Here is a 12,076-nt window from a genome sequence, read left to right on the forward strand (position 1 = left end):
AATACACCACTGGCCTGGTATGGGGAAGGTACCCAGTGTTCGCTGAAAGGGGAGGCAGGGCAACAGCATGCATTGTGAGTTACTGTAGTAAAGTTCACACAGGAGACAGGAGGTGAAGTGAGTATTAACCAAACATGTTACTACACTAGTGACTAGTGAAACTTATGAAGGTTAACAAAATACTACCCAATGAATTATGGGAAAGGATATTTTTTATATTGAATTTTAGAGTATGACTTTAATCTAACACACACACACACACACACACGGGACAGTACGAGCGTAGCTCCTTTCCCGTATGTTACAATTAGGTAAATACACATTCTCTCTCTCTCTCTCTCTCTCTCTCTCTCTCTCTCTCTATATATATATATATATATATATATATATATATATATATATATATATATATATATATATATATTTATTTATTTATTTATTATTTTTTATAATACAACATTGTATGACAACGTAACAATATTCTAATATTGTATCAGTCAACTCTGTTATTAAGAAAAGGATAAAGGCAATATCCATTAATGTTTTAACGTATCAATCGGAATGAATATTAAATGAAAAACGTTTTGCGATGGCTTGAAGACAGAGCAGTCGAGCATAAGTTGAGAAAAGAGTGCAGTGCCACGCGGCAGGTGCCAGCTGTGGTTCCAAAGTGCGGTGCGGGGATCTGGGGAGCGTGAGTGTTGACACCCTGAGTACAGCAGGAACTGTGTGTGTGTGTGTGTGTGTTGCGGGTGGGAATTCTGGGAAGAGGGCTGAGGGACAGTTGTTATTGATTTTAATAGAAATGATAATCATAAATACAAGAGCAGCCTGTGACATCACTCATCTCTTCTGTACTCGTCTTTTCAATATGTCCGTCCATATCTCTGGAGAGAGAGAGAGAGAGAGAGAGAGAGAGAGAGAGAGAGAGACTTCAGTAAGAATGAAATTTTGTTCAGCTTGTGTTCATCCCTGCATCCATACATCCATCCATGAAGCACACACACCCTCGGCCTCCAATGGTATGGTCCCCCCCTTACCCCTATGCCGCCCTTCCTCCCGTCGGAAAAGTTCATGAATTGCTGACAAGTAATTTCTCGTGTGAAGAACAGTGGAGGTCACCATCTTTTCTGTGTGATGGCTTAGTAGCTACAGCTTCAGTGCTGAGGGGATTATCGGTAAGTGCTATTACCTAGTATACTAAATTCATTATGTCACACTTATTGCATCAATATATTATTTCTGCTGCCAATAATATACAATGAAGCTTATGGATGTGATGAAAGAAGAAAAAAATCAGCTTACAAATGGTGCGGGCAATGGGTGCGAGTAATGGCTAAGTTACACGACCGGGAACAGTTTCTCCCTGACAGCTGGAGGCGCCACCGCCACGCCGACAGCAAAAATGTAGCGTTGAGTGAGTCTTCCTCCTATAAAGCCTGTACCGATCCAAGACCAGTACTAGACTCACGCTCATCACGTCAGCTTGTCAACTGGAGAGGTACGAATTAGATTTTTAATCCTGATATGTGTCTATTTCATACCAACATGGAGTTCAATAAAAAGAAATTTGTCTCGCTGAAATATTATTATGTGGTGCTCCAAGTAACTACCAAATAATTTACCATTACTACATTAATGAAGTATGTGGGGTTAAGACTAGTTAGTGTAAATATTAACTGATGCAAAACATTCCTGGAATCCCAGGAAATACCGTGGTTTGTCCCACAAACCCGGGATGCTGAGAAACCTTCCAAACAAGAAACCTTGAAGTGAACCCATGGACCAGCGATATTTGGTAGTGAAAGGCCAATAGGCGGCTCACCCGGCAGCTTAACAGCTCATTTACCTCCACAAATTGATACTAGCCACGCTTAAAGCTCTCCATCATATTCCCGCCCACTGCAGTGACCGGCCAGTGCTAATTATCTGTCAACTGTGAACATGTCTTCTTGCCCCGTCTGTTGCTAGACCAGTGTTTGCCCCAACCTGATTCATTACTACGACCGGTTGTTGTAATTACTGCCTTTCATTTATTTGGCTTCGGCAAGACCGAAGCTTCAGGCAATGTTGGTTTCATTGTGGTTTGAATTTCAGCACAGGTTCAAGGTGCTGGTGATGGATCTGTCTGTGGATACGTGGGATGCGGGTACAAGAGCGATGGTCCATGAGGTGTTACGAAAGAAGATAGAATGTCGCGTCTCTCTCCAGTGCCATTCTCCAGGACACTCTATGACTGACCCAGGGCCTCGACGAATGCTTCCGTTTCGAGCCTCTAATGAGATACAAATGCCTCGATATGAAGGTTTACACGTGGTCGGAATACTGAAGCTCAAGAAGGAAGTCGCCCTGTTGGCTGGCTCAGTGCCTTGGTGCAGAGCTGGTGCAGGGGTGTCGAGAGGGCTGTTATCCCTGTCTCGTTGTTTTCAGAGAGCGCGTGAAGTAAATCATGACTTCTAATAATTGTTGAGACATGTGTTCAGTGTGAGATGAGGATGCGTATATCGGACAAATATGGAATGTGTAATTAAAAAGTCAGAGGGGGGGCGATGAACAGCGGCAGCGCCTCATACCGTCCACCGCCTCCACCTGCCGTACCTTCGCCACAGCCTGAGTGACCTGCGCCGCCAAGGCTCCTGACATGTCACTGGCGGAGGCTGCAGCGGCCTTGGACAGACTCATCGCGGGGCAAACTCGGGACACCACCTCCCACCATTGGTCCACCGGTACCACCACTACCACTGGTCCTCGCTGGGGCATTCCCGCGCTGCCCAACACCAAGACAGCCTTCCTCCAGCACACGCTGTCTTCAGAGGGACCTATACCCGCGCAGAGTACTAAGGTGAGAGGGAAACACACACACACACACACACACACACACACACACACACACACACACACACACCCGGTAGCTCAGTGGTTAGAGCGCTGGCTTCACAAGGCAGAAGACCGGGGTTCGATTCCCCGGCCGGGTGGAGATATTTGGGTGTGTCTCCTTTGACGTGTAGGTGCTGTTCACCTAGCAGTGAGTAGGTACGGGATGTAAATCGAGGAGTTGTGACCTTGTTGTCCCGGTGTGTGGTGTGTGCCTGGTCTCAGGCCTATCCCAAGATCGGAAACAATGAGCTCTGAGCTCGTTCCGTAGGGTAACGTCTGGCTGTCTCGTCAGAGACTGCAGCAGATTAAACGGTGAAACAGTGAAACACACCTTGTACAACACTACCACGATATTTAGAAATACAAAGGTAAAAGTAATCAGTATATATGTGTGTGTGTGTGTGTGTGTGTGTGTGTGTGTGTGTGTGCGTGCGTGTGTGTGTGTGTAGCTTGGTATCCTCCATGTGTTGCAGCGCACCTTTCCTTCCCCAGGTCGCCCTCCACAGTATCCACAAAAATGACACCACCTGCCACGCCCCGCCCCGGCTTCCCCTCCTGAACGAGGCCTCAAACTCTGAACTGCTGCTCAGCCCTCCATCACCCACACCCACACTGGTATCCCCACCCACGCCTTCACCCGCGCCCACGACCGCCAGACCAGATCAAGCAGACCATCCTGCACCAAATTCCCTCACTGCACTTCCTTCCTCCTCCGTCCCTATCTCTACTTCCCCATCCATTCCTATCCCCACCTCTCCCTCCCTCCCGGCCTCCCATTCCCTCCCCGTCACCTCGCATTCTTTCCCTACTTCACACCCGATTCCTATTCCAGCTTCCAGTTCCGTTCCTGCTGCCTCCTCGTCCCCTTCCTCCTCCCCTATCTTCCTATTTACCCTCCCCAACCCATGCCATGTAGAAGGACGCTCCGCAGAAGGAAAGGAGGCGGCGGGCGTGTCTGAGCTGTGGCCGTCGGGTGTGCGGAGTGAGCGGAGGGGGGGGCGGTCGTTGGCTTCCTTATTTAGTCGACCAGATCCCACCAAGTTCAAGACTGAGCTGTGTCGTTCCTACCAAGTGCATGGGTTCTGTCGCTACGGTGTGAGGTGGGTCGTTGGATGAGTGGGTGAATGAGTGGGTGGGTGGGTGGGTGGGTGGAGTGGTCTTAAGGGCGAGTGGAATGTGGAGTATGGAGTGAAATGGAGTGTCTTGTAAGATCTAATCTCTTTTGAATGGAGTGGAATAGTAAGGTGTTGTGTTTTATTAGATCTGATCCTTTTTCCTGCTGTGGAGTTTGGGGTTTGATGGAATGTGTTGCGGGTGTCGGGTTGTGCAGCTGTGGGGATGTTTGGAGCCTCGTGGGTTGAAAAGATGTTTGTGTTGGGTTAGTCTTTTCTTTATCTTGTGTGTGTGTGTGTGTGTGTGTGTGTGTGTGTGTGTTTCGAGTGGTTGTCAGTGTAATTGTGTAGCATTGTAATAGTAAATTTTTTGTGTTGTTCGCATTTTGTGTATTTCTCGCACGTGTACCTGCCAGCTGATCTGCCATTGAGTTGCTTATTGTCTACTGTTTATCTGCGGCGTCTGTTTACTTTACTCCATTACCATGTTTAGTCACCCGTGTCAGTGGATCTCCTGCGTACATAACCAGCCTTTGTACTGCCTGTGTGTGGCTAATCACCTGTCGCCTCCTTCAGGTGTAACTACGCCCACGGCCTGCACCAGCTGCGGGGAGCCATTCACCACGGCAAGTACAAGACGCGCAACTGCAAATCTTATCACGAGAAGGGCTGCTGCCGCTACGGGGCCCGCTGCTCCTTCATCCACGACCCGGAGGAGGGCGTGCTGAAGTGCTCCATCGCTAACAAGGAGGTGAGTAGAGACGTGGGGAGGAGTAGGGAGGAATATAGAACTAACAGTAACCTTTTGATTGCCTTATATAATGACAGGTCTTAATCCTCGACCACAGTATAATGGGAAGGCATGGCAGCGCCACCACAAGACTGCACTGCATCGGAATACTGTACCTGACACTCCTTCCCTCTGCGACTTCTTACCATTACATGAACAAATCCGCGGTATTGATCAGTTATCACACTCTCCTCTGGTCGCCTAAACAGCATACGTCAGCTGCGTTCATACATTGTTCCAAAGAAAAGTCATTCAGTGCCAATGGTCACTTCTGAACAACTTGTGACTTGTTTACTAGTGATGGGGGGTGGAGGGCTGGGGATGGAGGGGTGGAGGACTGGGGATAGGGAGGGAGATTGAGGATGATGAAGACTCCCCCCCAGCACAGCCGCATGGAAACCCCTGTGGCGTGCGCAATCCTAGCACTGCCACCCTCCCCCTCTCCAGCTGAAGACCAGGGTTGGACGATTCAGAGGAAGAGGAGGAGGAGGAAAGCAAACACCACCAAGAACAAGTCTCCAGAACCACCCGTCCTTCGTCCTGTCAACCGACCTGACGAGCTAGCACTGGACACTGAAGAACTACTCGAGTCCCCATCAGTGCAGACATTGTGCGATTTCTACAAACGACACCCACGGCAAGAAAACCAAGACTAACCAAGGTGGCAAGAAAGGAACCGTACAACTCAACAGCAAGGCCCACCAATCTCTTACTACTTTCTGTATTTCATTAACTTTTCTTACTGTCCAACCTCTTATTTTTCTTTCCCCCTTGTCTAACATGATTTGGATTCAAGGAGAGAGGAGAGGATGTCGTGGACGGAGAAAAGAGTGTTGGGGACAGGGAGGGAGAGAGGGAGAGGATGTTGGGACGGAGAGAGAGTGTTGAGGACAAGGAGGGAGAGATGGTGTTGGGAGAGGAAGTCAGAGCTGGGTGTTGGAGCTATGGGAGGCAGGTAGACGAGAGAGCTTATTAGGAGAAAAGGCAGATAGTGTAAGGCAAAGTATTCTTATGCAGTGCAGTCTCGTGGTGTCGTGGCATTAACCTCCAGTGACACTGGTCAAGGACTGCGCCGCGGCTGTACATGCATGGCACAGGCCCGTGACTGGTGTTGTGCACGATTTTATCTCACTGACTATACAATTACATATGAAAAAAGAGTTCTTGCCTCCTGTACGGTGTGAAATTCTAGATGCAATTACTTCACCTCCTCAATACCGGAACGCATTTTATACCTTGAGTTTTGGGTATGATTAGACGATTTTATTTACATTAGGAAGGGTCTTTGGAGGTCAGAAGATTAATGGCCACAATCTTTACTATTCTAACCCCTACACAAGTTTCTGAAGCTGCATAAAATCACCAAATAGTAAGCAGAATCCATATGAGAACGCGTCATGGTACTGAAGAGGTTAAAAACGTGCCAGGTTGAAACATAGCAAATGAAAAGATGAAAACTACTTTATGATTTTTACTGAGTGTTGCTCTTCGAAATAATTTTCCAGCCCGACACCCGATTATCATATTTGGTTTGATGAGCGCTACAACAGTCACATGATTAAGATTCTGAAATGCTGCTGAGACCTTGCGAGGAGTAGGGAAGAGTGGAGTTGAAGAGAGCAATGCACGCCTTATTATGAGGTTAATTTTCAGGCTAGGTCACTGGTGGCTTCTTGATGGGAAAAGAGAGAGAGGTGAAGGTGAAAGAGTTCCTGGAGCGACACTATTGAGTTTTTAAAATATGGAAATATGAGTGTGTTAAAATATGGAAATATGAATGGCTACACGCACAAGCACACGCACAAGCACACGCACACGCACACAGACACACACACAGACACACGCACACACACGCACACACACACACACACACGCACACACACACACACACACACACACACACACACACACAGACACACACACACACACACACACACACACACACACACACACACACACACACACACACACACACACACACACACACACACACACACACACACACACACACACACACACACACACACACACACACACACACACACACACACACACACACACACACACACACACAGACACACACACACACACACACACACACACACACACACACACACACACACACACACACACACACACACACACACACACACACACACACACACACACACACACACACACAGACACAGACACAGACACACACACAGACACAGACACACACACACACACACACACACACACACACAGACACAGACACACACACACACACACACACACACACACAGACACACACACACACAGACACACACACACACACAGACACACACACACACACACACACACACACACACACACACACACACACACACACACACACACACACACACACACACACACACACACACACACACACACACACACACACACACACACAGACACACACACACAGAGGATCCTTCGTGAAGGTGCCGTGTCCTCATTATCATAGTAAGTCCCCGAGGCGGCCATGGGGACTCCCCGTGGCCGCCTGGCTGCTGGTGATTGATTCCTCAGGTGCGTTTGGGTTCCTGCTTCTGGCTAATCAGTCTGTGCTCCCTCTTGCGTCTCGGTCCCCTAGTTCATTGTGTGCGTGGTGTGTGCGTGTGCGTGTTGAGGGCGAGGGACGCGATTTACTCTCTCACCACGACTATTTTCAAAGGCTACAGATGATCAGCCGTGTTCTCAAGACTCTTTCTCCTTTCAGTGGCGTAGGAATCTTGTTAATCTGTCACTTATGAACCATAAAGCCACTCTTAGAAATCAGTGTAGCTACAACTCGAGTCCTTTGAAAGTAGTGGAGGTGCTGAAGCAAGTGTTAAAGAAAATTATCTCACGTGCGGAACTTTGTCGTGGAGCGCATGTGAGTTACTGTCCACTTGTGTGCCTCATCTCGCGGGTAAAGTCTCGTTCTTGTTTTGGGAAAGGTATGGTGGTGGTGGTTTTGGTGGTGGTGGTGGTGGTGGTGGTGGTGGTGGTCTAAGGAAGAGGAGGAGGAGGAGGATTAATAGGAGTGGGAACAATAGAGCTCATGAATTCCTCGTGAGCCAGCGAGCCATTCAGGGAGCAGGGAGTGGGGGCGCTTTGTGTGTTTGTTCAGTAATCATGACCCGCAGAAGGCCTGGAGGTGGCTGGCGCAGGGAGGGACGGGGCGGAGTGAAAGGACTGGCTGAATGGCGAGAGGTAGAGGCAGGCGACGGTGTGTGGCTTGCAAACGGACAGTGGGACGGCTTAGCGTCGAAGACTGATTGAGGTGGAGGCAGGTGACAATGTGTGGCTTGCAAACGGACAGTGAGATAAGTAGAGGACTGGACTGGCTAGGGAGTCGGTGGCGTAGTGGATAAAGTGGTGAGCTTGGGATCGGGCAGACGTCCATGCGTGGATCGAATCCCACCACGTGCCGCCTTGAAACTTTGTCATTTGTCGAGTGGTTTAAAGTTACCTATATGTCACCATAATACCGAGGTTCTAGGTGGAGGTGTAATTGCCTTACACCAAAGATGCGCTTGGGTGGTGATATGGGCCCTAATATGGATACCACTATAAATAAAATTGCCTGCACCGCTAATGGATGGAAGCTGGACAGTGCTTCCCATATCCTTCAAGTAGACATACAGGCGCTAGAGGCCATAACATATATATATATATATATATAAAAAAAAAAAGAGGAGGTGGGGACAGGCGACAGTGAGACGGGAGTGGTAGAGAAGAGATAGAGACAGAAATGTGTAGAGGAACGGGTAACGGTGGCTGCCTTGTAAACAGACGGTGAGGGAAGTGGTACAGGAGGACAGGTGGAGACGAGGCGCTGGGGAGAGGCAGTGGATGTGGGAAAGACGCGGATAGGACGAAGATGGGAGAGGAATGAAGGTAGCGTGACATCTTTATGATATTGTGTGTTTATCGAGTCAGTGGAGAGGCGGGGCGTGGTGGAAGAGTGTTGGCGGAGAGTCGTCCTTGTTTTTTGTTTTTTTATTCCTTTTTTTTTCAGTGAGTGGTGTAATAGAAAATACGTAGCTGGAGGAACAAAACTGTGCATCGGTTTGTTTGTTATACACTCTGAAGACCAATAGGACATCTTTACTAGTGCTGCATTAACCCTCCGTCTACCATACCCAATCTCTGTCTCTCTGTCTCTCTGTCTCTCTCTCTGTCTCTCTCTCTCTCTCTCTCTCTCTCTCTCTCTCTCTCTCTCTCTCTCTCTCTCTCTCTCTCTCTCTCTCTCTCTCTGATTTAATGATTTACTGATAATAGTAATTGAATTGTAATAATAGTGCCTTTAAGATGGTGATAATGATAGTGATAATAATAATAATAATGATAGTGACAACAATAATAATAATGATAATACTGATGATGATGATGATAATAATAATAATACTGATAATACTGACTGGTGCCAGACTTTTCCCAGCTTTGAGTCGGTGCCGCGTGAATAAAAGAGAATAAATGAGTCAAAAACAAGATAAAACAAGTGACAGGCTCCACCGCTTTAATGGGACACATTTTTGTATACGCGATTTTATTTCACTCTTAATCCGATGCAGATATTGCCGCCCGGCCAGTGTGTGCCGCGCCTGTGGTGGTGGGGCGGCAGGGCGTGAGGGGCAAGGGGAGGGATTGGGAAGGGGGAGGAGGGGTGAGTAGGAGCCATCTGCTTACCCCTCCCACTTGTCCTCCTGCTGGTGGTGCAGCATGTGCCATCACGCTCACCCCGCCGGGTGAGTCTTTGTCTCACTGTGTCACGTCCCTAGTCTTGTATTGACTCACGCACGCACCTTCCTTTGTCACCGCGCGGTCAGTTTCTTCACCTGGCCAGGCGTCAGTGTGTTGGGAAGGCAGTGTCACTAGGCTGCATAGCTCCCTTGACTTCTGTAAAGACTTTTTATGCTGGCGCAGGTCCTGGAGGCGCTGCACTACTGTCCAGACAGCGAGGAGAGCTTCCGTACCGCCAAGATCACCTGGAGGCTCCTTGACAGCTCCTCCAGCCCGACACCCGAGCTGCACTTCATCTCTTCCAACACCCAGGACAAACGGGCCGCCCGCCGGGACGCCGCAGCGCTCACCTCGGGAACTGGGCTGGAGCATGGCTTCAGGGAACGCCACAGAGGGCAGGAATGTACACCTTTGCCCGTACCCTCGGCCGGCTACGCCTCATCAGGAGTGTGTGGACAGCTGGAAGGCGCATATAAGCATCAGATCATCCCGATCTCAGCCTCGGGAGTGCGAGAAAACAAGAACGTCGCTTGCAGAGTGACTCCTCTGTCTTCCCGAACGTGGAGGAAAGTTTGTAGTGAGCATGAGATGTGCCACCCTGAGTGCCGCTCACAGGGGCAGGCCAGGGGGCGCCTCGCCAGGCTGCAGCATCCCGCATCAGCCTGTCGCGTCCCTTTCTTACCCCGCGGCAGAGGGGGCTGGTATAAGGCCGAGGAGCTGATGGACATGGACGTGGTGCAAAGCATCCTGCAGAAGGGGCCGCGCTACTCCGCCACGTGTTGGAGCGCCGCGGAGACAAACGCCACACGCGGCGCCATGAGTCTCCCTAGCGGGTACGAGTTGTTGGACTCGAGTTTCAACCAAATCAGAAACGTGAAATTCGAAGCAAACTACGTCAGCAAGAGAGCAGCGCCCCGCGGCAGGGAGCACGCGTACCTGTGTGGCTCTGAGCAGGAGGGGGCGTGGGGCGAGGAGTGCGAGGCGCCGTTCCTGTGTAGCACCCTGCGGAGTGACTCCGACTCTGAGGACACCAACTTGGCGGCCAGCGATGAGTCGCCGCCTCACGTCGGTGTGCACGCACGGGATCTGGCCAGTGCAGTGCAGGGACATCCCCTTGGACTGAAGGAGTGGACGGGGCTGGAAGCGGAAAGGCAGGTGTGGGCGTGCACCAGCCTGCCGGCACGGAGGCATTGCTTTGACCTCACGAAGTACAAGACGGAGATGTGTCGGTCGTTCCAGTACAACAGCCACTGTGGCTACGGCGAGGCCTGCCTGTACGCCCACGGCATGCTGGACCTGCGGTCGTGCCCGCGCCACCCCATGTACCGCACCAAGCAGTGCTTCAGCTTCCATCACAAAGGTTACTGTCTGTACGGCGGCCGCTGCCAGTTTATGCATGACCTGGGCTAGTGCGCGGCGTGCTGCTGACGTTATCAGGCTGCCCGCGGCCCGGCAAGCGAGGCGAGGGCGCAGCGCTCCCCTTCCCCTCCTGCATCCCCCAGTGATGGGGCGGGCGGGGCCTGCAGCCTGGGTGCTGAGTTCCTGTGATTGGGTCACAAGTTTTATTTCGGGTCATAACTAATGTTTTATTAAACAGGAAGCGAATTTCCTTTGTAACTAAATTAAGCATTCACTTAGTTCGTTGATATGCAGCCTTTGTATTTTTTTTTTTTCCGCATTAGCATTGGTAAGTTTAGATATGTTGTTATTTATATGATATTTTATGGCAAGTCTTTATGTATTTAATGGCGCCGCACGGCCCGGTGCTGCGGCCTGACTGGTTCATATCTGTGGATTTGTTTTGAAGGTGTACAGGTGCGTTTATTTGTGTTTATTTAATTATCCTGTTGAGCAGGTGGCGGGTTGGTGTGAGCGCAGCGCTGGTGCAGCGGCGCCCGCCCGCACCGCCCTGATGCCTCGGGGCAATGGGTCTTGAAGCGTGTTTGTTTTGCATATATTTATATGTTCCAAAAGATGAGTTTAATTTATACTGCATTAATAAAAAGAATAAATGAAAAAATGCGAATATTTGTCCCTCGTAGCCTGCAGTGAGGGAGGCGGAGCAGAGGGGCGTCGGGGGACACGACACGACACGACACGGCACGGCACGGTATGGTATGGCACGGTATGGCACGGCAGAGGAAAGGGACTGGGTGGGCGGGGAGACGGGGGAGGGCAGCAGCAATGTCGGGAATCCATTTGGGGCGGTGTTTCCCAGAGTCCTATTTATTAATGTATGTCATTTCCGCATAAGGGGGAGGAGGGGGAGCGACAGGCACTGCAGGGGGCGGCAGGCAGGCAGGCAGGCAGGCTGGGAGGGTTGGGGGCAGGGCCGGCAGCGAGGCAGGGTGGTGGCATGGAGGGAAGGATGGAGAGAGGGAGGGAGGGGGTTGCCACACGCTGCACCTTAATTTCTTTTATCTGTGAGCAATTTGTGGATATTTTTGTGTGCGAGGCAGGACTGCGATCCACCCGTCCGTCCGCCTCTCTGTGTGTCTGCCTGTGTGTGTGTCTGTCATTCTGTATTTCTCTGTGTCTCTTCTCT

At 50.2% G+C, this 12,076-nt stretch overlaps 2 protein-coding genes across 2 annotated transcripts; both read left to right on the plus strand.

Annotated features, from left to right (window-relative positions):
• Positions 1-481: 481 nt before the first annotated feature.
• On the plus strand, positions 482-2,211 carry LOC123505769. The gene is made up of 3 exons (XM_045257439.1): positions 482-1,178; positions 1,360-1,501; positions 2,098-2,211. Exons 1-3 carry the CDS (start codon positions 993-995, stop codon positions 2,169-2,171), a joined length of 402 nt encoding a protein of 133 aa, XP_045113374.1. The 5' UTR covers positions 482-992; the 3' UTR covers positions 2,172-2,211.
• A 158-nt stretch (positions 2,212-2,369) lies between these two features.
• On the plus strand, positions 2,370-11,550 carry LOC123505768. The gene is made up of 4 exons (XM_045257438.1): positions 2,370-2,842; positions 3,370-3,977; positions 4,566-4,740; positions 9,715-11,550. The coding sequence occupies exons 1-4, from the start codon at positions 2,642-2,644 to the stop codon at positions 10,939-10,941; spliced, it is 2,211 nt and encodes a 736-aa protein (XP_045113373.1). The 5' UTR covers positions 2,370-2,641; the 3' UTR covers positions 10,942-11,550.
• Positions 11,551-12,076: the final 526 nt, after the last annotated feature.

The sequence above is a fragment of the Portunus trituberculatus genome, chromosome 18 (genome assembly GCF_017591435.1).
Source record: "Portunus trituberculatus isolate SZX2019 chromosome 18, ASM1759143v1, whole genome shotgun sequence".
Taxonomy (NCBI): Eukaryota; Metazoa; Arthropoda; class Malacostraca; order Decapoda; family Portunidae; genus Portunus; species Portunus trituberculatus.

Bases quoted from the DNA above. Each gene is read 5' to 3' on its own strand.
- LOC123505769 (XM_045257439.1), top strand. From the start codon at position 993: ATGAAGCACACACACCCTCGGCCTCCAATGGTATGGTCCCCCCCTTAC. The intron at 1,179-1,359 runs GTAAGTGCTATT...GACCGGGAACAG, and splicing joins CAGTGCTGAGGGGATTATCG to TTTCTCCCTGACAGCTGGAG. The intron at 1,502-2,097 runs GTACGAATTAGA...TTTGAATTTCAG, and splicing joins TCAGCTTGTCAACTGGAGAG to CACAGGTTCAAGGTGCTGGT.
- LOC123505768 (XM_045257438.1), top strand. From the start codon at position 2,642: ATGTCACTGGCGGAGGCTGCAGCGGCCTTGGACAGACTCATCGCGGGG. The intron at 2,843-3,369 runs GTGAGAGGGAAA...TTCCTTCCCCAG, and splicing joins TACCCGCGCAGAGTACTAAG to GTCGCCCTCCACAGTATCCA. The intron at 3,978-4,565 runs GTGGGTCGTTGG...CGCCTCCTTCAG, and splicing joins TTCTGTCGCTACGGTGTGAG to GTGTAACTACGCCCACGGCC.